Here is a 26684-nt window from a genome sequence, read left to right as displayed (position 1 = left end):
TTTCTAGCTCATTCCATCTGGTGCTTTCCTTTTAAAAGCAGAAAAAGTGCTTAGCCTTCCCAAGGATGGGGCTTGGAGTTCCTCTAACAATAGTGAAAGGGGCCAGAAACTGGTTTCATTCCTGCCTCTGCCCAAAGACTGCACACTCCGTTTGGTTGGTAAGCAGGTCGCCAATTAGAACTGAGCAGCTTTGGAACAGGTGATATGGAGCTCAGGTATTCTTCCATTACAGTGCCTCTACCTGAGAACGCACACGAAAACATCCACCAACATCGCAGCATCAAGATGTAGAATGCCCAACTCCTCATCTACATTTTTAGAAACCAGTTCAATGGCTCCTGCTCCATAAAGCAGGGTAGGAAGTTATCTGAAAAAATACTGATACATGTTTTGGTCCAAAGGCTCTCATGTTGCTTATTGGATAAAGCAGTTCTCATCGAGACCAATGAGCTGTTTTCATCCTTTTTAGGATGGTTGCACTCATGCACGATCAACAGAAAGCAAGCTCTTGGCTGGTCACTGTGACTCTCAACTACATTGCCGAGAGAGCAACCCAGAGTTACCAGGCAGGGGAAAGGGTCGTAGCAAATAATAGTGTCTGTACTTCCAGCATTTTGCCTTAGGAGCATGTGTGTATAGAAGGTGAAAGCAAATTTAAAAAAAAAAAAAAAAAAAAAAAAAAAAACTTGTAGAAAGGTGTAAATGTTGAATGTAATTTTAACAGATTAAGACAGGGAAGGACTGCAAAAGTATAGTGGTCAGGGGAAATCTGGCTTCGAAACTTTAAATCCAGACTGTTTGTATGTACTGTGTGACCTTGGAGAATCACCTCCTCTAATTCAAGGAATCTGTTTCCTTCTTTAAAAACTGGTGAGATGCTTGTCTCGTGGGTGACCAAAATAATAATTAAATACTGCTAAGAGCAGCAGTGTACTCGTAATTTATTGAGGCTTAAATAAGGTAATACAAGGGAAGGGCCCAGCACCCAGAGCAGTAGTCACCAGTTTGCCTTTGTACATCATATCCTAATATCATTTGCTAACATTTACAGAATATTTATGTACGAGGCACAGTGCTTAGCTCTGGGTTTCTAGAATTAAGGCTTAGATTGAGCCAGCCTTAAATTTGGCAGTTAGTGCTTTCACAGATTGTGAAGATTAGTGAAAGTGCCTGGAATAAAGTACTCAGGAAAAGGTAGACTCTATGACATCAAGGGCAAGCTCCATTCATCTTGGGAACAACAGGGAGGGGGAGCAGGTTGACCTGAATCTGTTTTTCCCCTACACATATAGTCATGTCCTTTGCTGCCAGCTCTTAGCATTCTTGGTAAATCCCTAGCCTACACCAGGTACCTGGCTCTTCTCTAGAAGCAGCTCAAGAGATTGAAGGTTAGGGTACTTAAAACAGAAAACTAGTCAGGAGGAGTAGCTGAAAGTCTATGTGGCTTGTGGGTTCTGGGAATGTTATTTGTTGGTCTGAATGCTATAACAGTTACATGGATGAATTCACATTGAGAGAGTTCAACAACTTCTACACAAAAACTAGTGCACTTTTCTGTCTGAATGTTGTAATTCAAACATTTTAAAAACAGGAACCACCCCTCCCCATCATTTAAAGCATGAAGCAGTCTTTCCCAAAGGGATGCCACAACTGGGTCACAGGTCCGCCAGGTTAGTCACGCGGGCAGCACACAGGCTTGTCAGCTGACCCCCAAGAGCAGTACAAATACCATCACTGTTTAAGATTGGTAGGCACTAATCCCAAGAGCCAGGAACAATATCCTCCTTAATGCCAAATGGACAGTATCCTCAATCACAAGTTTATTTCAAGGTTGTTTTTCCCACCCAAGATCCATTTTATTTACTCGATTTTTAATTACTTTTATCTGCAACAAGAAAGAGTACACAACATTTAAGGGTCAACACCCCTAGCTCACTCTTTACAAAACTGAGTATTAGCCTTTCTGACATCATTCGGTATCTTGCTCTTCACTGAGAATTAAATGTCCAGAATAACCCTTCCTCTGCCCTAACTTCCTTTCCCTATAAGCAATGGATCAAAAACCTAAAATAAATTTCTATCATTTATCAAGGCAATGGATACAATACAGACTTCACGCTGGTTTTCTTTTTGAAAGTTTATTTTAAAAAAAACAAAAACCCTATACCTTTTGTATTTTACATTCACCTCTCAGAATATTTAATGGTACCCGTTAATGATGTTATAAAAAAGACCACCAGCTGTTGAAATGGCTGCAAATTTTCTGTGTTCTGGCATTAAAGTGATTTCAACTCTTTGGAAAAATTGGTGTAATAGTAAGCACCAAGATTTCAAATTCCCAGATGAGAAAAAAATTTTTAATCAGGAGGAAATTGTTTAGTAAAAATTCAAGGCTAAAAGGAAATGTTAGAAGGAAGCCAAAACCAAAAAACTGTAAAAAATAGAATCTTCTCTCCAGAATTCAGTTAAAAAATAGTCAACCCACGCTAAACCCCTTATTTCTTAGAAAAGCCACCCAGTCCTGAACACAGGGTCTCATACACAAATACATGTAAGCTTGATTTGCAGATCAGCCTCTGGGATCGATCTTACACTGGCCCCAGTTAGAAGTTCAAAAAGAAAAATTAAGTTAGACATCTATAAATACTGGTATCTGCATGAATGAAAACACCCTGGCTTTGGTATGGCTACAGAAATCCATCTGGAAATTGTTCAAGAGGACACTGGCTCAGGGAAATGGGGGTAGGGCAGGGCATGGGGGGAGGGGAACACACAAAACCCCCAAGCAGAGGTAAAATGAATACTGGGACACACCCACAGCAATCGCTGTACACAGACTTGAGGCAGATGCCTCTAACATAACACCTGCGCAGCTTCTTCATCAGAAGGGTCTGGACCAACCTTGTTCAAAGTAATCACTTGCAGGAAACAGTTTAAACTTGGAAATTCATCTGGTGCCCTGGGGTCTAGTGAGAGACAAAGACCTTCCGGAGTAAGAAAGGCCACCCAGGCTAGAAGCTAGCCCCCTCCTCACCTAGGAGCCTCAAAGTCTGTTTCCCTTTGAGTCAGGCTTCTGCCCACCACAGAAGTACCCCCATCTACTAACAGGAAGGCTGCTTCTGGTCCTGGTCACCCTGAGGCCTGTCAGAACAGTTCAACTGCTGATTTTTCACCTCTGGGGTGACATAATGAAAGATTAAGTCCTCTGGGATTAGAAATGTAATTTACTATGATGCATCTCAAGTGGACTTCACACATGCCTCCATTTTCACTAGGCCCAATTAAGGGCTGTGAGGACACCAAGGAGAGGGCAGTGGTGGAGTTGAGACCACGATTAAGAAGGGCCTCAATACCCTCAAAAGTCAGAGAAGAGAGAAGGCAAAAGTGCCCATACCCTGGTCTTCAAGTAAATAGTTGCTTCACAAAAACACAGAGGTCCCACCAGAGAAGGCCAGGAAAAGAGGCAACTTGTTGCTGCTTCAGTGCGGAACCCCAGTGGTTATCAATACAATCCTCAACAATAAAAACAAACTTTGGTATACTGTTTAGGAGGACAAAAAAGAAGATCATTAAAAAACCCACCTTCAATGACAAAATACATCAACTATATCTGATTTCCATCACAGGGCACTAGATGAAAACCAACAGCTGCATAATATACGACGTGACACACACCCCGCATGTGCAACAGTTCAAGCAAAGAATGTCCTGCCTCACAGCCAAGGCCAGCAAACAAGCACAGGTGAAGCCTGTGTTCACTGTGGCCTTGGTGCACTGTAGTAAACATCGTGGCAGTGGGGCTGGAGGGCAGAGAAGAAACACAGAATGCCCAGGCAACTTTTGATAACAGTGTCGTTTATCCTGTTTTCTAAATAAGACTCCAACACCAGGGGAAAAAAGTGAGAAGAAAAAAGGGATTATAAGTTAAAACAAAAATCTACCTGTATAAGTCTTTACTCTGAGTCAGTAAGGTTTGGTCTCTGTGGAGCCAGAACTTCAGAGAAGGTGATTTAATTGTCACCACAGCCCCCCAACCCACTTTGGGGTATGTACATAAAGAGGGAACATGAAGAGAATCACTTGAGACCAAGAGAATTACTTACAAAGAAAGATCTTCTAGAATGTGTAAGTTCTACTGATTGCCCATAGAGATGCTAACAGTTGTTGCTCTAACCCCAAATTTTTTAAACATCTCAAGATGGCAACGTGAGTATAGAAAACCCCAACACCCAGTGAATTCACGAATCATTTCTCCAATTATGGGAATGAGGGGAGGATGTAGGAAAGGCTGTTCTATCAGGACTCATTAGGGAGGGTGTCAGTTCAGAGGCAGCCACGACAGAGCTTTCTTTGTCTTCAACCTGGGCCAAATCTCCTGGGAAGCTGTGGAGTGCCCAGGGCCTGACAACGAAGTTCTCCACACATTTGGAATGGCCAATGTGCAATAATGGCATCAGCCATAAGAATAAAACTTCAATCGTACATGAAGGTCTACAGATCACTGATGACTGCACTATCAATCTCACCTCCCACCCATAAGAGATTACCCAGATAATCAGCCCATGGCACATACTACTACTACCTACTTGAGAACAAGGGAGAAGGAATTACAAATGAAAACTTCTGAAATGACCACTTCTTATTCCAGCTTAAGCTAGAACAAATGTTTGAGTAAATCACCTGCATTAAATAACATTTAAAATATGGTACCTTCAGCACATTATAAATATGAAATGTTCCCTCCCCCAACCCCATTTACTTCAGTGTACATAGTCTCCCAGGCAAGCTCTCCCATCGTTCAGCCAGTGGAATGGATGGCATGCGCTAGATGTTACACAAAGCATTTACTTCTCCAAGAAGGCTGAGAGCCAGGAGAATTCATCTCCTTCTGCTAGGACCTCTGCCCCAAGCTTCTGGAGAAACAGTGAATTGGGCACGACAGGAAAAGTAGCTATGTGATCCACTAATCAGATTCAAAACACAAAATGCACTGGAGAGTGTATCCCTTCCTGCTCTTCTCTATGGTAGAGAAACCTAAAGATAATTAATCAAAACAGCTGTCCCTTCAAATGCAAAGGTGGTTTTCAAAAAACAAGTATAAGCAAAAAATAAAGAAATGAAAGGAAAGTAAATCAAACCCCCAATACTCCTGAAAGTAAAACACTCTCATGGTGACTGATGTCTCGAAGAAGTTGAGGCAGAAAAGACTGACACAAAGATGGAAGTGGCCGGCCACAAAAGTGCCTTAAGGAATCCACGACGGGGCTCTCCATTTCCAAGGCTGAGTAGCTATTCCCAGGAAGTTAATGTTTTTCTATTAAGAAGAAAACAAAACAAAACAAAAATAAAAACCACTCCAGAAAAAGGGTCAAGAGAAGAGCACTGTAGAAAGTCAAGCAGCTGAGCGCCGGCGGATCACGAAGAGCCCGCGCTGAAGCTGGCCCAGGTAGATCCTCATCTTGGTACTGTCACTTGTCTTCCTCACCCAGATCTGCAGCGGAGAAGAAAGGGAGAGAGATGAGAAGTCAAAAAATACAGAAGAGCAAATCTACACCAGCAAAACATCTGCACAAGTTAGACACAGGCAGAAAACCAGCAGCTACTTCCTGGAATGAACTGTCTCAACTTGCAAGGGCTTCACAAGCACACCGGACCTCCGGCCATCTAAGGCATTGCCACTGGGAACCAGCATCAGCCTTGAACTCATTTATCGGCCATCTCTCTCACATCCGTGATTACAAAAATGGAAAGCACAGCAATCTTGGGTTCCATTTCTACCTTGATCTTAAAGATGCTTTTAAATTTGGTTTGATTACAGTTTATCAACACTCAAGGGACATCTATTCATAAACACAAACTTTCAATCAAATTTGGAAGTATTTTTCTTGCCCCAAGGGACTTGCATATTATAGAACCTTTCAATACTTTGATTTGCTGGCAATGAAGGCTAATGGTTGTGCAGAAAAAGGGGGAGGACAAGTAACAACAATAGAAAAATGCCCACTAATGAGCTAAGGCCCAGTCAGGAAAGAAACATGGTAAACCAAAGACAAATGAAGACTAAACCAAGGACAACTGTGTCAAGAATAAAATGAAGCTAATAAACACTTGTCCTTGAAAACCAAGAAATAAAAAAGAAGCCTGAGAAGTCTGTCTGAGAAGAGACACAAGAAATCTCAAGAAAGAGACATAAGAGAAGAGGATGAAAACTGAGGTAGTGATGCTTATAAAGGACAAATGTAATACCTCAACAGAAATCCATTCACATTAGAGAAAAGAGGGTGCGATGATAGTCAATATTTACCCCAGTGGAAGAGTAAAGAAACTTATCTGCAATTCATTCTTCAACCAGAAGGTTGAAGCACCTCTAAGAGTCCTTCCCTCCTCACCATACCCCTCTACCTCCGATGGTATCAGATTACAGTGCATTTTACAGGGCAGATGTATTCTTCTGTAGAATTGAGAATGAACTCTTGCAAGAGGGGGCTGCCAGGGCTGACAAGTGCACTGGATAAGGGGCATTCTAAAGCCATGGGTGAACATGGGAGCTGCTGCCAGTCACCTGACCCCGAGTCAGGGTCACTGAGCTCTGACTGTGCCAGACACCGTGCTGATCAGGCTGAGCTTTATCAGCTGCAAGACAACCCTATGAAATAAGTACTATTATTGGCCCCATTTTAAAGAAGAGGAAACCAAAGCTCAGCAAGGCTGAGTCACTTATCACAATGTGAATTCTGGCAGCTGATATCAAAGCCCCTGGCTCTTCTCTACTAAAGCAGTCTCTGGCTTCTTCTTGTCTCTTTTTCTGTAACATGCAATTAAATGGAGCCAAAAGCAGAGTTTTTAAAAGTCTACATCTCACCCATATATACGAGTTTACAGATGTATCTCCTCCTTCCTGGACTCAATTTTCAGGTTTTAAAAAAGCTCATTCTCAGTTTTATCTCAATTTCTTTAATGTGATTATTCAGCAGTAGAGAGACTTTAAAGTCAAATACACTGGCTTAAAAATTTAAAAAGTTAAAGACCTCACAGGAAGCTAAGCCTCCAGAGGACCCTGCAGAATCATTTTAAACTGAAAACCTGATCTCAAGAGAGGCTAAGTCAGGGAGTCATCAACACACTCAGAGCTACCCACCAAACCTGCTCGGAGTCAAGCCAAGTAGCTCCAGTGTCACCTAGGATTTGATATGAAAAATTAGCTGGAACATTTCCAAGAAATGAGAACTGTTTCCCCACTGCCAGAGTGGCATGTCTTCAATGCACTGAGGCTTCTCCCCTCCAGGAGACATGTTTCCGTGTCACTGTTTGTCAGATCTCACTGTATGTCAAGAAGTGACAAGAGTCAGCAGAAAGAGAGAAAAAAACTAACTTGCATTTCTATTTTTCTGAAAAACCTTGAGATATCACAGAGAATAATGCACTGGTTCTGAAGTTAGGGTCAGGTACTAGAAGGCCATGTGCTTTCTGGAACAACCCAGACAGCCAGGTGCAAATGCTTATCATGAAATTGTGACACCTCTTAGCTAACTAAGGAACAGGTCTATTTGATTCCCTGTTCTGGTTCTGACTTGGCTTGAGGGGACTCACACAGATCCTCAGCCCAGAGAAGAATGGCATTCATTTATCTAGAAGGCTCTCCCTAACTTCTAAGTAAATAATCATTTTGCAAACTAGTCACACTTCGGGGCATTTTCAATTCAGGAAACTGGAAGAATAGAAGAGGCTTAAGTTATTTCATAATCCAGTTTCATTAGATTTACTGTGCAATGGCACGAATAAGTTACAGAGGTTAGACACATAAAAATCTATTTCTTTGCAGACATTTGAGAACTGATAAAACATTAAGCCAATCCAGCTATTAAAGTTTTAAACTTTTTTTTTAACTAACAACATTAAGTTACATGTTGCTGACATACTCCTAATGAAGGACCACTTGGAGAACTCAGAGGGCAGTCACATCATCCTCAGGTATAACCCTCTGAGCTGACTTTTAAACCAGACCCCATCCTACAGGAGTGTCTCGAGGAGACCAAAACCAAGGGCATGAGCCTGGCAACTTGTTCAGAGGCACGACAGGACACCTCAGCTGGAAGAGACAGCAGGCAAGTGGCGAGTGGGTCGTTTCAGGCCAGCACTCATTTAGTGAGCACTTAACTGGGTGCTAGACCCTGTGCCAGGTGCCTCATTCAATCCTCACAGCAAGAAACAAATCTATTGGTATGTGTAAAAGTTCTAGAGAAACAAAACCAAGAGGGAACATGCTCCACAGGCAAGCTCCATTCTCAGTAGATGGTTACCTTAAAAAGAAGCAGTACCTGAATGTATAGACACCATACACACTTGCTTTTTGTTCTTTCCTGGAATCTAGCTCCGTGGTTCCCAAATAAGTAGCTGTGCAAGAAGTTCAAAAATACCCCATGGAATAGACAAGTCTGCATATATTGCAGTCAAGCAAATGTAAGGGCTTTTCAAGATTGATTCTGACCATGTGCAATTTCTGCTTGACTTTAGAATCTACCCTACATAGAAGACATGACTCCACTGTACTTCCTTGGTGGCACTTTCACTTCAGGTTTTCATATCGACACTTCACAGTGCACACTTTGCTTTCCTAAAAGTGAGGGAGTGTGGTTCCCACCTCATTGGCTCCTACAGAACTGATCACGCAGCTCAGTTTCTGGTTGTCCTTTGACTCCAGATAGATGGCCTGGCTCTTGTGGTACCTGACAAAAACAAGACACACATTTGTAAAAAGGGAGGGAGAGAGAGCGGAAGTAAAAACCAAACAAAAGGAAAACAGCATCACAACAAAAATTATCATTAAAGAAGTCTTAATATTTTATATTGAGGAATAGCCTGTATTTCCAAGGGCTTAACTGAAACGCTGCCATCCTTAGAAGACCACCTGATCTTCTTCTGGATCTAAAGCTTGTATTCCTTGGTCCCTCTACAGAGGGGGAAAAGAGAGGCTGAAGAAAGGGTTGGAAAACTACATATTTTTCCTTTTCATTTGGACTATATGACCCAGTTCAAAAAGTAAATTAAAAAATTTTAGATAAAAACTCTGTTCCCTCTTTCTGGCCCCACCCCAGAACACTGAAGAAGGCTGGATAGACAAAACAAATAAATAGGTTTGAGCAACTGTTACTTATTTTCTATTTGTCCAAATAAGTCACCAACAAGAAGGAAGACTAACTTTAACCCTTTAGTCACTCATTCAAAAATACTCATTAAGCACTTACTGTGTACCACTGACCATCCTGGAGACTGAGGACAGAGAGTGAAAAAGGCCACAAGGCCCCTGCTATCACAGAGCTTCAAATCCAGTGGGGATAAAGAACATTAAATCATCCCACAGGCTGAGCAAGGTGGCTCACGCCTGTAATCCCAGCACTTTGGGAGGCCAAGGCAGGTGGATCACCTGTGGTCAGGAGTTCAAGACCAGCGTGGCCAACATGGTGAAACCCCATCTCTACTAAAAATACAAAAATTAGCCAGACATGGTGGCAGGCATCTGTAATCCCAGCTACTCGGGAGGATGAGGCAGGATAATTGCTTGACCCAGGGAGGCAGAGGCTGTGGTGAGCCAAGATCACAGTACTGCACTCCAGCCTGAGTAACACAGCAAGACTCCTGTCTTAAAAAAGAAACAGAATTTTCAATTCAATTAGAACAGCGAAAATGGTTTAGATGCAAGTTTTAAAGTCGCTTTTGGCCCTGTATTCGTTGGTAAACTAGATCAGGGGACCTTCATTATGCTAAATATGTACTATCACAAGGTCTGAACTATACATGCAGGAGAAAAGGCTAAGTTCATACTGACACTAACACTTCCCCTGGTTTCTCTCCCACATCTGAGCTGGCTCTCCTATGTAAATAGTAATGTCTTGAGTAATGTAAATAGTAATGTCTTGAGTAATGGTTACAATAAAAATACACAGGCAGAATACTCACAGTTATTCTACAGAGACTGTAAGTTATTAAAGAGATAAAGACACAAAACAAAATGCAACTACCCTCAAGTCATTCTGATACAACTTTCTAAACACTTTAATAAAGAAAGGTCACAGATGTGGTGCAGAATATCACAAGTGTGGAAACATGCTCAATATACTGCTAAGTAAAGAAAAAATAGGCTGGATGTGGTGGTTCACACCTGTAATCCCAGCACTTTGGGAGGCCGAGGCGGGTGGATCACCTGAGGTCAGGAGCTCGAGACCAGCCTGACTAACATGGTGAAACCCTGTCTCTACTAAATATACAAAATCAGCCTGGCATGGTGACACATGCCTGTAATCCCGCTACTCTACTCGGGAGGCTGAGGCAGGAGAATCACTTGAGTCCGGGAGGCAGAGGTTGCAGTGAGCCGAGACTGTGCCACTGCACTCCAGCCTGGGAAACAAGAGCAAAATTCCTATCAAAGAAGAAGAAGAAGAAGAAAAAACTATGTCCACTATGTTCCTGTGTTTATGATAAAACATATACTTGTTATAGCTGGGCACAGAGGCTCACGCCTGTAATTCCAGCACTTAGGGAGGTCTAGGCAGGTAGATCACTTGAGGTAAGGAGTTCAAGCCCACCCAGACCAACAAGGTAAAACTCTATCTCTACTAAAAATACAAAAATTACCCAGCATGGTGGTGTGTGCCTGTAATCCCAGCTATTCAGGAGGCTGAGGCACAAGAATTGCTTGAACCCAAGAGGCAGAGGCTGCAGTGAGCTGAGATAATGCCACTGCACTCTAACCTGGGTGACAGAACAAGACTCTGTCTCAAAAGAAAGAAACCCAAAAATAACAACTACATGTTACACGTGTATCATATCCTCACAAAGGTCTGTTAAAGAAAACAGCTGACTCTGGAAGGCTATTCCAACAATTCTCATGAGATACACTGTATTTTCCTTCAGTTGTACTTAGAACCCAAACCCAACACATTTAACTGACTTAAAAGTGAACACCAGGAGTAAATGATGCAACCGGGTCTATTACCTCTGAGAAGTGGTCTGGAACTTGGGAACGTGGCCACCTCTCAGATCCACCTCTTCTGGAATCACCGAACAGTGGTGCCCTGAATGTCCATCACTGGTCCCCATTTGCTCCACAGTAGAGCTGGCCAATATGCTTCCCAAAGCAGTCAACTTCCAAACCAACTGATCCCCAGGTCCCTCCTGAACCACAGTCTCTGAGACCTTCAAGGGATTCTCATGCACTACATGATGTCTTGGGGAACCATTATCCCTAGATTTCAAATCTATTACATTATTTGGATTCTCTGAAAAGATAAGTCCTTAGATATTAAAGTGTTCAAGGCTCACACCTGTAATCCCAGCACTTTGGGAGGCTGAGGCAGGAGGATCACTTAACTCAGGAGTTTAAGAACAGCGTAGGCAACATAGAGAGACCTCATTTCTACTAAAAATAAAAAATATATATATTAGCCAGGCATGGCAGTGGAGGACTGTAGTCTCAGCTCTCGGGAGGTTGAGGCGGGAAGAATGCGTGAGCCAGGGAGATGAAGGCTCCAGTGAGCTATGATCGCACCACTGCACACCAGCCTAGGTGACAGTGAGACCCTGTCTCAAAAAAATTAAAAAATAAAGTGTTCATATGGGGAGTTTTATAGATGAAACCAAAAAGTATGTGACAACCTTAACATACAAATTTACTTTTCAATTTCTAAAGAAAAACCAAAGTGGGAGGGAGAATTTAAAAATTTATTTAGATAAAAAATGTGCTAGGACACAACATCAATAAGGTAGTAACAATGTGCATTATTCTTTTTTTGGCCAATTAACCTGTTTTACAAGCTGCAACTCAGTTGCTGACAAAAGATACTTTAAATAGGAACAAAGAATAAGCCCCACATGTCAAACTGACTTTATTACTTTGTAACTAATGGAAATTCTGACCTGGGACTCTCTACAATTAAGTTCTTAAAGCTTTGTGCCTCATTATTAAACCCAACAAAACCAGAAATTACCACTACTGTACTATTTTGAAAAAGCAATTTCTTAAGAAGGTGGGCACAAAAGTAGGGCAAGGAGGGAACAAAATTAATTTAATTTTGTATCCTACTGAGAATCCTGGTATTAACACTTTATTTCCCCAAAAAGTGAGTCCATGTTATAGTTTCAGAACCTCAAGGAGTCCCAATTCTCCTGGTAAATATTCACTGTTTTAGTTAGTCTTTTGTGTCGACCAAAGGTGGAGTGTGAAATCCACTTGAGCAAGTGGGTGGCTTCATTTCTGATTCACGATAGCAGCCCCAGATTTAAAATTAGGAGAGAAAAAAGAAGTCCACTGGTACCATCAGTTAGTTATTTTCAAATATCAGCTGCTTTTTCACAGTATTTTTTGAGAGGTCATTAGTCCAAATCAAAATGTGAGGTAAATTATAGCCGGATATAAAATGCCTTAAATGCAGTGTAAGACCAAGGCAAAGGGAAGATCCTTATCTTTCAAAATGAAAGGAAGCTGGGCAAGTATTCACACTAAGATGGGAAGCCTGAATCCCATTTGTTTTGCTGAAGCCATTTAAAACTCAGCAAGACATCTTCTGCCAAAAATACGGCTGCACCAAAACATTCCACACCCCTGGAAAGAGCATAAAGAAACGCAGCTGACCTCTCAGCCACAGGCCAAGTCTGCCGAAGAAAGAAAAACGAAACCTCCAAACAGATACAAAAGCCAAACATGAGCCTGGGGAGATGGGAGAGGCTGGCTCTGCAGTGAAAGCCTTGGCCAGGATTCCCAGGAACACTTTTGAACTGTCACTGAGGAAGAGAGGGGCCCATCTTCAACAACTGCATTATTGTCTCTGACTGCCACAGCCAAAACTGAAAAGTACACGGAATAGAGAAGAAAGCAACATTCTCAAAGTATATTTAACAAGAGAATAAACAATTTCAGATTCACTGAAAAAGTTAAATGTGTCTGGTAACATTCGTTTCTAAATTTCTGCTGCTAATGTAAGAAAGATGATGAAAATTCCTTCAAATTACTTAGGGGTTCTAACACATCAAATCTGACCATTCTGTTTACATTAGGAAACACCAGATACTGTGAGTTCTTTCTTTAAAAAAAAAAAAACAAGAATTCTTATGCATGTAATCCTAGCACTTTGGGAGGCCAAGGTGGGTGGATCACCTGAGGTCAGGAGTTCAAGACCAGCCTGGCCATCAAGGTGAAACCCCCATCTTTAAAAAAAAAAAAAAAAGATTAAAACAAAAAGAATTTTATTTTACTCCATTTTCACCCTCAAGACACGTCTCATAAAGTCTGAGGATTAAGCTTAGAAAGAGGAAGATTCAAAGCAACGCAGTTACAAAATGAACATCGTTGGAAATATCACATGGCTTTAAGACTCACAGATCCGTAAAAATGTTAGTGATAAATCTCATCATTTTCAAAGATGCTTCTTATGTGTGGGCTTGATCTTTAAAGGTTATTTGGTTTTCATTATTAGAAACATTTTTCATCTCATTTTGCCCTTCTCAGTGGTAAGCTGTTAGAGCCTGCCACCTAGTGGTGATGTGTTCTGAGACATAAGAAGACATAACACAAAGCGACCTTCCTGAAGAATGCCAAAGAAAACCAAATCAGAGGGGAAGAAGTCATTAAGATCAGCCTTAGGGATAAGGCAAGCCGCCAGCATCTATTGGGTAATTAACTCATGCCACCTCATAGGTAGAAATGATTTACTTCAGGCATGACTAGACCTCTAAGCATTTTTGACAAGTACAATGTTATCAAGTAAACAACCTAACGCAATGCTGTTTTTATTTTTTTAAGAATTCAAAACAACCCATTACCCTAAATTTTGGAACTTTTGGATATTAAAACTCAAAGGATCATTATATAGCCATTATAAATAATTGCAGACACCTTACAGTAACCCAGAAAAACATTCTCAATATAACCAAATGGGAAGGCAAAGCAAGCCATGTGACCTACGACTTAAAATGCCTGCCTGCATATGAACAAAGAATAGAAATATATCAGAACGAAAGGACCTGAGAAATGATGGCAGTATCCATTTCATGCCTACCAGAATGCCTAATACAGAACAGAAAAAAATGTTTGTTGAATAAATAAAAGTATGAGCTTTTAAGATTCTTTCATATTGTTTTGCCATTACGTTTCCAATGAAAAATGCTAGCTGCTCTGAAGATTTCAAACAGTCTTCAATCAAAACTAGGAATTTAGCCGGGCATGGTGGCTCACACCTCTAATCCCAGCACTTTGGGAGGCTAAAGCAGGCGGATCATGTGAGGTCAGGAGTTTGAGACCAGTCTGACCAACATGGCAAAACCCCATCCCTACTAAAAATACAAAAATCAGCCAGGCATGGTGGTGGGTGCCTATAAACCCAGCTACCCAGGAGGCTGAGGCAGAAGAATCACTTGAACCTGGGAGGTGGAGGTTGCAGTGGGCGGAGAGCAAACCACTGCACTCCAGCCCGGGCGACAGAGCAAGACTCCATCTCAAAAAAAAAAAAAAAAAAAAAACAGGAATGTTTTAGGACACAGTTCCCCCAAGCGAGTTTCCTTGACCACTTCTGCAGCAGGATCACATATGAAAAAAGGGTATGTGGCATCAAAAAAACACCTAATAACATCTTAGAAGTTCAGTGTACACTAGCATATCACAGGACCCAAAGGGTGCTACAAGGGAGAAATCCATTTATCTTAATTAACAGGATCATCCCCAAACTGATTTGACCACAAAATCCTTTAATCTGAAGAGCACCTATTAACTTTAGCACACAAGGGCAGAGTTAAGAGGGCTCAGAGGGGGACATACACCCTAGCCCCAGTTGGCAGGGGCATCACAGAACAGATCAGCCTGCAAATTCTAGTAGAGAAACAGCAGAATGGAGAAGGAAGGGGAGCAGAACATGGTTTTGGGAAACGCTGCTTTCAAAGGTCTAACAGAAGTATTGATTAATGACTGCTGATACATTTCTTAATGGTTTCTACTTTCAGTACTATGTAAGTTTAGCAGCAGCCATGCTCTGAAATAACCACAATAGCCCCAGCCCTCTTTCCAAGTGGCTCTTTTGAGACTCTTACTAGTCCAGGTTTTCCCATAACATACCATCTTTTATCATAGTACAATTTGCCATCTTCTATCCGAGCTTCAAACCTCTGGGCTGGAGATTCCGAGGGTGTTGCAGGCAAGTGCTCAGGAGAGGATGGAGATGCTGGAGGAAACCAATACTTATGTGACTAAGAATGTAACAAACACGTGAGTCCAACAGTTAACATGCTTTAATTGAAACATTATCACAATGTAGTAATAATCATCATTGAGCCCTTACAGTGCTAATGCATGGGAATTCAACAAAAGTCTTGTATATTTCACCTAAACTTGATCATCAAAGCAACCCTGGGAAGGAAGCAAGACAGAGATTAACCTCATCAAAGGGAAGAGACACCTTGGGTTCAGGAAGATTAAGGTCAAATGTGCAAATACATAAGGTCACTTAGAGCAGGACTAATACCCTGGTGATCGTAAGCCCTAAAGGGCAAATATTATGAAAGTCTCTTAAAAATTGAATCATTTCACCCAGGCATGGTGGTGTAAGCCTATAACCCAGCACTTTGAAAGGCTGAGTCAAGTGGATCACCTAAGGTCAGGAGTTTGAGACCAGCCTGGCCAACATGATAAAACCCTGTCTACACTAAAAATACAAAAATCAGCCAGACGTGATGGCATGCACCTATAGTCCCAGCTACTCAGGAGGCTGAGGCAAGAGAATCACTTGAACCCAGAAGGTGGACACTGCAGTGAGCCGAAATCGCACCACTGCACTCCAGCCTGGTGACAGGGTGACACTCCATCTCAAAAAAAAAAAAAAAAAAAAAAAAAAAAAATCATTTCAAGAACTACTAAATTTACACATTCACACAACTCTCCCCCGCTCTCCCCATCATGCCTCAGAAGGTCAGGACATCTCTGTGGACCGAAGTGGCCCCCAGAAAGATATTATCTACAAAACTTGATTTTCTTCCACAAGACTTGGTGAGTAGAGGAATGTGTGAGTAATCACAGTGCTTTAAACAACAACAAAAAAAAAATGTCGCCAATTCAGAATTCTAGTTTGCAACTAGCACTGATTATCTCAAGTGCTGTTCTGGAAAGAACAACCATGAACACTGAGCTGGTTGGTCTCTTCTATGAACTGTGAGTCAGAGTGGCCTTCGAATGCTTTACCAGAGTGAGGCCATGAAAAGCCACTGGAACAGACCTACCTAGGGCTTGACTTTAGAAAGCCAGTAATACTTAAAAACCCTTCTGGTTTCATTTTCAAAAACGGATGTGTACTTAAATCTTTTGCCTGATGTCTACACAGAAGGAAACCTTTACCAGCCAATTAAATGTCTCTTTTATAATAAATCCTAAGGAAAAAAATAAAAACAACAAAGCAGGGGTTAGAAAAAGAAATCAGGGATGGGTGCAGTTAAGGTCCCCTTCAGTTTTTGTGATGACTACTCTTAGGCAAATGATGAATATTTCATTTTTGAAAACTGCAACAATTCCCTGACAGGTATTCACATGATTTTCCAACAACATGATAAAAAGATTGCACAAATGCCAATACATCATGCACTTACCTGGTCTCTTGGGTGACTTAAGCTGTAGGAAGAACAACAACAAAAAATCTTAGAAAATCATTTCAGATGCAACTTCAGGTGTCAAAGGCATAATGATTTGACAAGTAACATGTTAACAAAGGAAAGCAGAAAACCATGTAAGCCTGATTTTTCAAAACAATTAAAAAGTCAAACTGTACCTTATTTAATGTTCTCAGATCCTCCATGATCTGTTCATCTGTTAACAAATAGTTTAGCTGGGGTGTTGAGAGTTAAAGGACTATGTCTGAAAAGTACAGTTTCCAAGCAAAGAGTAATCAACAAAATGGTACCAGTATTCTAGAATTTACAAAGTGTGATTTTGTTAACTTATGTTTTTACAGTAACAGTTTGCTTCTTAGAAATTTGTGATTCTCCTACTAAACGTCATGGTACTTCAGTACAGAAAGGAATTCACATCTCCCACTGTTAGGATGAGAAAGTGGAATGAGTTTCATTAGGCATCTACAGTAACAGAGCACAGGAAACAGTAAAATAAGAATTTCATCATGAATGTAACAAGCGCTTTTGTTCCAAAGACCTAAAGACTTCCACACACACATCCAAGGTAAGGTTAATCCTCCCTCAGCAACTTAAGTCCTGTTGTGAAGGGGAGGCAGCCTGAAGTTATGCCCTTTCCTGGTGGCACACAAATGACTACACCATTTTGGGCAGACAGTATTTACTATTTCCTTGAAAGGAAGAGAAACACTTCTCCATCTCTCCTGTTTCTGTTACCATTTTTATGATTAAAGGGCTGCTTTATGTCTGACTGAGATCTCATTTGCTTTCATTTAAAAACAGTTTGCAATCCACTATATTAGGGACATAGGTAACAGAGGTACATAAAGGTAGATATTATTGTCTTCATTTTACAGTTGGAAGGTGGAAAATTACAGGTGAAAAAATTAAGGCACATCAAGTTTTCAGATGCCCCTGAATTTTGATGTCAGTGTTAAAACCAAGCTGAAAACCACATTGCCATGTGTGTACTTATGCAGCAATCCTGCATGATCTGCACATGTACCCCAGAACCTAAAGTTCAATAAAAAATATAAAATAAATAAATAAAACCAAGCTGAACTTCACATGCAAAGCACCTATCCAAATCACCACTCTCTATAAATCTCTCCCACCAAAAGCAGTAGCAAATGAGGACTCCCATGATAAAATGAACAACCCTTAACCCATAGACAAATATTTCACATCTGCTTTCCAATTAAATATGACTATTTTCTGTAGGACAATGACCATGTATACCCTATCGAATGGATAAACGAAGGATTCCACAGTCTTAAGAAAAGCGATCACAGATTGATGTAAACGGATATCTGGAGCAGGTTTCCTCCTCTTGTCTGGGATGGGGACGGGATCATTTGGTCGCCTCCGCAACTTTCTGGTCATGATAGGTTTCACCTCCATAGAATCTGTGGCAAGAATGAAATAAGTAAATCTCAACTCCCACTTGAAGTCAATAAGAATTTCTACAGTGTAAGAATATCTGCCCCCCAGCCACCCAATCAGAAGTGTTTTATAGGGGATGTTTGTTCTACACATGGCCATAACCAGACGCCTCATTAGATTTTAGAAAGTGTTTATGCTTTTAAGATTCAGACCAACTGCCCTACATACACGCCACTCTCAGAAATGCAGCCCTACAGTTAAGCATTACAGCCACTACAGGCATCTCTCCAGCACCATTAAAACCTAGGGGATATTCCTCTCCTTCAAATTAAGAAGCCCAGAGTCACAGGCTCTTGGGATAGGAAGGAACCTGACGGTCATCTCAGCTGACTAATTTCTGCAGTTCCCACAGAGGGTGGGTGTACCGAAGCCCACTGGTATGAAAGGCTCTTTTAGAGGCCACTGGCCTCAGTGCCAACATTTTTATATGAAGTCTTCATTTACAGACTCAGACATTTCTTTTTCTTTGGAGTCGGAGTCTCACTCTGTCACCTAGGCTAGAGTGCAGTGGCAGGATCTCAGCTCACTGCAACCTCCACCTACTGGGTTCAAACGATTCTCCCGTCTCAGTCTCTCGAGTAGGTGGGACTACAGGAGCGTGCCAGCACGCCCGGCTAATTTTTTGTATTTTTAGTAGAAACAGGGTTTCACTGGGTTAGCCAGGATGGTCTCGATCTCCTGACCTCGTGATCCACCCACCATGGCCTCTCAAAGTGCTGGATTACAGGTGCGAGCCACCAGTGCCCAGACCCTTTTTTCCTTTTACAACCTTTTGTAGCTACTTGACGATCAAAATGACACAAGAAGGGCTCACAATGAGAGCCTCTTTCCCTTCTTCTTCACTCCTCTTTGTGGTCTCACACTGCTGCTGACTTCCCATGCCTTAAAATCGCTCCTCTCAAGCCATGGTGCACAGGGAGGTGAACGTGCCTCCTTGGGGTCCTTTTTCGCTTGCCTGCACCCTGAATACTGGTGATCTTTGGGGTCCACTTAGTTTCTTTCAGACGGTATCCCAACCAATCTGCAATCACCAATTTTAGCTCCACACACCCCGCTATATGGCAACAGTTATCTGACACCACACATTCTCCATGCCCCACACAAACTCAGTATTCCTCACTTCCCCTCCCATGGCTGCCTCTTTTCCCTTGTCTCATCAGGGGCATCAGATCTATTTATCCTTCCATCCTAGAACAAATCTGTCATCTGTGACTTGTCTTCCTTCATCCAGCCATGAGGTTCACCAACTAATGTCAGTTCTGACTCAACTCTGTCCCTTCATCCTTTCACTGGCCTACCTCCATGACCTTCGGTGGTCTCTCCCATGTCCCATCCAACCTCTCTTCCCTCAAAAGATCCTCCCGAGACACAAATTAGATTGTTTTGCTTATCACTCTTGTAACTAAATATTTCTTTTTTTTTTTTTTGAAACAGAGCCTCACTCTGTCACCCAGGCTGGAGTGCAGTGGCACAATCTTCATTCACTGCAACCTCTGCCTCCCAGGTTCAAACAAGTCTCACGCCTCAGCCTCCCAAGTAGCTGGGACTACAAGCATAAACCACCATGCCTGGCTAATTGTTTGTATTTTTAGTAGAGACGAGGTTTCACCATATTGACCAGGCTGGTCTTGAACTCCTGACCTCAAGTGATCCGCCCTCCTTGGCCTCCCAAAGTGCTGGGATTACAGGCATGAGTTATCACACCCAGCCGTCTTCTGATTATTTCAATGGTTCACCACTCTCTAACTACAGGATAAAAGCCAGACCTTATTTCTGGTCTTCCTCCCTTCTCCTTCACTCACATTTACCCTGTGTGCAAGCCTTTAGCTATCCTGTTACCCAAGGGCACCAGACTTTATACCTTCAAGCCTTTGTATGGCTGTCCTCTGCCTAGCCTCCTCTTTTCTCCTACATAACACTGCCTAGCCTCCTCTTTTCTCCTACATAATGGCACACTCCTACATAACACCCTTTGTGAGTCACTTCAATATTCTCCTTTCTGTGACAGCTTTCAAAGGCAGAGACTCATTCCATCTGCCAAGTAACCAGAGCATCTATACAAACCTCAAGTAGACCAGGTGCCACTCTGTATAGGTCATTATCTACCCCCTTTGGATATCTGAATTCTACCCCAACACCTAGCAAGACTCTGAAACAGTAGGGGTGCATAATGTTTTGTGCAGAACGGTTAGATAAGGTTGAGCCTGATCATGGGATGAAGTTAATTTGTGATTATGCATACGATCAGCAGAGCAGGCAGGGAAGCTTCAGGGAATTCTACTAAGCAGGGTGCAGGATCTTACAGCATGTCATACATGTGCTACAGAAAATTAAAAAAAAAAATGGCTTCTGCATGTTGCTCTTAAGAGAAATGAGCAGTATTAAAATGTGTTTCCTATGAATGGAACACAGGTAAAGTAAGAGCCAAAGACCTAATTAATAAATATTCATAAAAGTGTACTTGGAAGTATAAAAACACACACACACACACACACACACACACACACACCAGAAACAAGTGGCAAAGGCTTCTCCCTAAAAGAAATCTCCTACCCTATGCTGAGGTGCCACCCTTCTCCAGTTAGTTACTGGCCAGTGGCACAACACCACGGTCAACAGCTGGAGTTGTCACACAAACATGGGTCTGAATCCCTGCAGCGGCTGTGTGACCTAAGGCAGGTTTGTAAGCACTCTATGTCTCAAGTTTCCTTGTCTAGAGAATAGAAACATCAATAATGCCTCCCCCACTGTGTGTTGTGAGGGTTACACATGATGATACATGTGAAGCCTTAGCACAGTGCCTGGCATGACGGGAGTGCTATCAATGCTAGTTTTTATCATTATATTTTCAGGCAGGAAAAACCTATACAAAGATCCTTTTTAAAACTCAAGGCACAAAGACCTGAAAAGAAGTTACATAGTTGAAAGCAGCTGATGTCAGCTGTGAGGCTGTGCAACACTGACACCTAATTTGGAAAACAAAGTGTAAAGGGAGTTCACCCAACCCGAGAGAGCACCAAAGAAAAAGCACATAGCCTGTGAACGTGATGGAATGTTCTGTCCACCAAACAGAATGGCTGAGCACGTTCTGCTCCACAGGCTGCCAAGACTGGGGAGCAGGGAAGGTGGACAATGCATGATGGATGAAAGCCAAGTGAAGGCCAATCACAGCCAATGAACTCTGAAAATCGTAACTATCACTTACAAACCAAACAATATAATCAAATTCGTTAGCCTGGTCACAGCAACAACCTGATTACTTTTATCTAAAAGACTACTCTGCAGAAGGAAAGGACTCTGGAGAAGCCCCTAAAACTTAACAGCAGGTCTCCATCTCCACCTAGGAAAGAGGAGACAGAAGGGAGCAGTCCTGGCCAATGGCCCACGTGGAAGAAGAATTTAAGGACATGATCAACATGTGTCACAATCCCAACAGACATAAGATTATTCACTTAAGTCACCTTGTTCCAATGCCAGCCAGGTTTGCCTAGTTGGCTTCTAAGGTGGATTTTTCACAGAAGAATGGAGCCTGACAACCTGGGTCCGAGTGTGCCTGGAAGTTCTATTTTTCACTGCAAGCAACAAGCTAGCATCCTGAATTATGCCATCAGTGTCCTATGAGTTTGGCCCTTAAAAGTTGCAAGGCGCTCAATCTGGCTACACTGACAAAAATCAAACTTTCAGAACTGAAGCTCAGACCCTGGAGCGTGACAACCCTAGAGAAGACACCTGAGCAGGAAATCAGTCAGTCTTCCTCTCAGTTATCATGCAGCAACCACAGAAAAACTCTTAACTGGCTGCAATTAGAAACCCTCTCTGATCCAGAGGTCTCTTCACAGGTTTGCTCCAGTGGGGAAACCATTTATACCATTAAACATCTAGCATTTAAAGCAGACTTGGAGAGTGTGAGAGAAAACACCAAACAAGTAAGAAGACTAGGCATGCAACTCCTCTCCAAGCCACCCTGCAATATGACCTTTAACAGTGCCAATCCTCCCGCTCTACTCACTAGGGAACCTGATGAATACAGGCACCCCCCCACCCACCACTGTGAGCACTGGTTCCGACATCTAAAAAATGGAAGCTCAGGTTGAAACAATGCTGGGTAGAGTCAGTCCCCAATGCTCTTCTCCATGGAGCACAGTCCCTATGGAGAAGTATTCCTGATAAATTAATTAACTGCAATTTATATTCAATTACCAGTTTACTGGCTGGCCCTTTGTTCTGCACTTCTCTAGCCCTGTTCATTCATTCCAACAGCCTACGTACCTACAGTGTACAACTGCAGTAAAAGCTTCAATTTAACACACTTTAACTATTAAAACAAGCTCATATTTATCTAATAGAAAAAATATTAATCACAGTGATTCAAAGGGGCATCCTTTAAAAATGGGATATAAGACTGGGTACAGTGGCTGACACCTATAATCCCAGCACTTTGGGAGGCCAAGGAGGGTAGATCGCTTGAGCCCAAGAGTTTAAGACCAGCCTGGGCAACAGAGCAAAACCCCATCTCTACACAAAAATATGAAAACCTAGCTGGACTAGGTGGCACGTGCCTATAGTCCAGGCTACTTGGGAGGCTGAGTTGGGAGGATCACTTGCACACAGGAGGCAAAGGTTGCAGTGAGCCGAGATGGTGCCACTCCAGGCCAACCTGGGTGACAGAGCAAGACCCTGTCTCAAAAAATTAAGTTTATTTTAAATTTTAAAAGGAAATTTTCTTAAAAAAGAAATGGGATATAAGTGGCAGAAAGAAAAGCCACTGCAGAGTAAACACTGTAGCAGATGGCAATTACCTCCAAACCAGGGCAGGAAACCATGGGGCTAGACTAGAGGCCCAGGGCAATCCTAGCACACCCCACACCCTTCTCTAGCAGGATGGAGGGCACCAGCAGTGTTGACACACATTAATGCTGCAGTGGTAACAGGAGAGTGCCTACGGATTGTCGGGGAGGGAAATAAGAATGAATGTTAGGGCTGGGCACAGAAGCTCACATCTGTAATCCCAGCACTTTGGGAGGCTGCGGCGGGCAGATCACCTGAGGTCAGGAGTTCGAGACCAGCCTGGCCAACATGGTGAAACCCCACCTCTACTAAAAGTACCAAAATTAGCTGGGTGTGGTGACATGCACCTGTAGTCTCAGCTAATCGGGAGGCTGTGGCAGGAGAATCGCTTGAACCAGGGAGGCGGAGGTTGTAGTGTGGCAATGAGCTGAGACCGCGCCATGGCACTCCAGCCTGGGTGACAGGGCTCGACTCCGTCTCAAAAAAAAAAAAAGAATCAATGTTAGGTCTTTGGAGGCCAAATCAGAGTAGGAATAAAGGAACCAATCTCCTTAAAGCCAAAGGTGCACATTATGAAAAGAGGACAATAAACAATGAGCCAATCGAGCCCTCCTCTCTGCACCCTCAAGCACGTTAAAAAACCTGATTCCACAATGTCAGTAGCAGGAAAGAACATCCTGAGGACAAGTGGACTCCACCCAAACTCCAGGTCACCGCTTCCATTCTCCTTCCCCAGATACCTGTGTGGGGTCTCTTCCCCTTGTCTTGATACACAAGTAGCTACTCATTGGCATCTATTGCATACATGTGAAACTTACTGCTCCTATAATAGTACAACCACATATATCTTAGGGTTTTAAAATGAGTAAAAAGCCAGATGTGGTAGCTCACACCTATAATCTCCTTTGGGAGACCAAGGAGGGCAGATCACTTGAGCCTAGGAATTTAAGACCAGCCTGGGCAACATGGTGAAACCCCGTCTCTACAAAAAATACAAAAATGAGCCAGGCAAGATGGCACATGCCCGTAGTCCCAGCTATTCGAGAGGCTGAGGTGGGAGAATCATTTGAGCCCAGGAAGTTGAGCTGCAGTGAGCTGTGATGGCACCACTGCACTCCAGCATGAGCGACTAGAGTGACACCCTGTCTTTAAATAAATAAACGAGTAAAAAATGAGCCTGTTGAATTATTACCTTTATTTAGGGGCCCTCCATCCCAATACCACATTACCTTGGGGAAGACAAGGAAGCTGTGTCAGCTTTCTAACTACCAGAAAACAATCTCCTAGAAGACACAGGCTTTATCAATTAGCCTCATTCTGTGAGTTACTTAGTGCTACCATGTGTATCTACGGTATTTGCAGAGTCAGTAGTAATGACGGTGAAGAGAAAATGCTTGAAGGCAGACACACACTGGCTTAACCACTCTCTCACTGAGGGACTTTGAGCCAATGGCTCCACTTCTCTGAGCCACCGCTGACATCTGTAAAATCAGAAGCGATACCCCCCAGGTCAAAGGGAGCGGCAGGAACTCAGTGAGGTTACAACTTCCCAATCCCTGAGAGTTCACACTGTGAACCAGATAGTCTTTGAAGCAACTTATAGGCATTATGTCATCTTATCATCACATCAACCCTCTGCAATAGATTCTATCATCCCCTTGCCAAATGAGAAAACTCCACCTCACCTCAGAATTAAATTTGTGACAGTGCCAGGATGCAGCCCGGGTCCATCAGCCTGCAAAATTGGCTCTAATATTTGTATGTAATGCTTGGCTCAGCGTAAGTGCTTGGGAAATAGAGTTTTACCTTGACATTGTAATGACTCATGGTAACAGCTATGAACCCACTATCTTCTAAAGGAAGCTCACACTCTTTACTAAGGTCATAAGCAGCTTCCACAGGGGCCTAAGGATTGGAAGATGCCCATGGTGACCAAGAACTTACAAAAGAAAAGGAAGGAGCAGGGAGTGAGCTACAGGAAGAAAGGAGAGGGGAATGAGAGAAAGAAAAACACATTAAAAATGGTAAAGTTCCCACATTTTAAGGCTCATTAACTTCTCACTGAATACTTGGATTACTTGTAATCTTGGCCTCCACTTCAGAGAAAGCTCACCCTCAGGCAACTGTATCTATAACTTCACCACTGAAGTGTGGTCCGGCCAGCAGGATCAGCGGCCCATGGAAGGTGGTTAGAAATGCAGGATCTCAGCCTCCACTCCAAAGCCTCTAAAACAGAAGCTGCATTTTATGAAGACCCCGATGACCTAAATACACATTAAAGTTGGGACGCACTGATCTGTAATTCATCCTAGCTTCTCTATGTACAATCATACATTTCTGCCTCAACAACCCAGTTTTCTTAAGTTTTTCACAAGAGGTTTGGGTGGACACCAGCCTGCCACTTCCTATGGAGGTTTGTAAACACTTTAAGTCATGGTGGGAGCAAGTCACCAAATACACCCTTTTTCAGTGGGTTATTTGGATGAAGCTTGTCATCATCCTCTTATCCTACTTTGCTTTTCAAGACATGCTCATGTTGAACCAAAAAAGGAGACTTTAGAAAGTATATTTTCAGGGCAAAGCTGGGTAACACCGATATTGGGCATTAATCCACAAAGGTGAAATAAGTCACTCAATTAGAGGAATGAAATCAAGCCTTTAATTCAACACCATAGCAGCACCATCTGTGGAAATGCTAATTACCCTTCTAGCTCTAGTGCCTTGTCTTCCAACACTCCATCATTACCTTGGCAGTGTTTTCCACACCAAGGGTACCAAATGGCTTGAGGAAGGACATCCGTACTTTTAATGCCCATGGCTAGTTTGAAACACTTCAGTAATCTATTTTATTGCATTACAAATGATTTCCCTGCTTTATTTGTCTTTTCTACTCTCTCAAGCTCAGTCCCAGTCACTGAGGATGCCTCCTGTCCCAGTTAAGAGTCTGGCTGTAAAACTGCCTGGCCAAACAATGTCTACTGCTTATCAATAATTAGGGTGCCAAATCACAGGTAAAGTGATGATACCCTTCCCCGCAGATGGGAAGGAAGCAGCTATAAACCGATAATATTTCCCACTAGCCTAATGAAGGCTTCCAAACATCTGGTGGCTCTAGCAGAGAGCAATGAAGCATCAATGCCAGTCACAGCCGCTATCAAAGAAAATGGTGTTCAGGTCCAAAAGCTGGCAGACAGAGACTGGTACCAGACAAGGTACCACGGTGCTATCAGTCTAATTAAATAAGCACTTCCACAAGAACAAGACTATGCTGCCTGAAGCTGCTGTTTTGTCATCCATTCTCACAAAAAAAAATTTCTGAGCTGCTTTCAGAGGCCTTCAAGGAGCTCACTTCTCTTGCCAAGTCTTTCTATGAGGAAGATATTTTCAAAAGTCAGACCCCACCTCAGGCACAACCACGTTCTCTTCAGTGTATCATGAGGATTAGAGCCAGAAGTCTGTGTCAATCAGAAGGCCAACCTGGTTCACAGCACCAGAAATATACAGAGGGGAAAAAAGATTTTAACTGGTTACTTTTAATTTCAAAGTCAGCCCTGAGAACTTCCACAAAAAAACTGCATGCGTTTCCTACAGAACCCTGCTAAAATCAGACTCACCAGAGCCCCAGCACTTTCCTAATATAATTGTAAGAGTTAAACTCTGGGATGTGGCCAGGAGCAGTGGCTCACGCCTATAGTCCCAGCACTTTGGAAGGCCGAGGCAGGCAGATCACCTAGGTCGAGAGTTCGAGACCAACTTTATCAACAAGGAGAAACCCTATCTCTACTAAAAAAAAA

The 26684-nt window shown here is 42.5% G+C and overlaps 1 protein-coding gene across 1 annotated transcript in view; it reads right to left on the bottom strand.

Moving 5' to 3' along the window:
- Positions 1-2122: 2122 nt before the first annotated feature.
- SUDS3 (SIN3A corepressor complex component SDS3) overlaps positions 2123-26684 on the bottom strand; it is a 40340-nt gene continuing 15778 nt past the window's right edge. The window contains exons 7-12 of the mRNA XM_002753054.7: positions 17970-18065; positions 16800-16861; positions 16621-16642; positions 15101-15206; positions 8642-8726; positions 2123-5491 (exon numbers count right to left, since the gene is read on the bottom strand). Of these exons, the coding sequence (XP_002753100.4) occupies positions 5393-5491; positions 8642-8726; positions 15101-15206; positions 16621-16642; positions 16800-16861; positions 17970-18065 (470 nt within the window). The 3' untranslated portion in view covers positions 2123-5392. The remainder of the gene's footprint in view (positions 5492-8641; positions 8727-15100; positions 15207-16620; positions 16643-16799; positions 16862-17969; positions 18066-26684) is intronic.

This window comes from Callithrix jacchus, chromosome 9 (assembly GCF_049354715.1).
Source record: "Callithrix jacchus isolate 240 chromosome 9, calJac240_pri, whole genome shotgun sequence".
NCBI lineage: Eukaryota > Metazoa > Chordata > Mammalia > Primates > Cebidae > Callithrix > Callithrix jacchus.
Note: the sequence above shows the minus strand (reverse complement) of the source record. Positions and strands in the feature narration are given on the sequence as shown.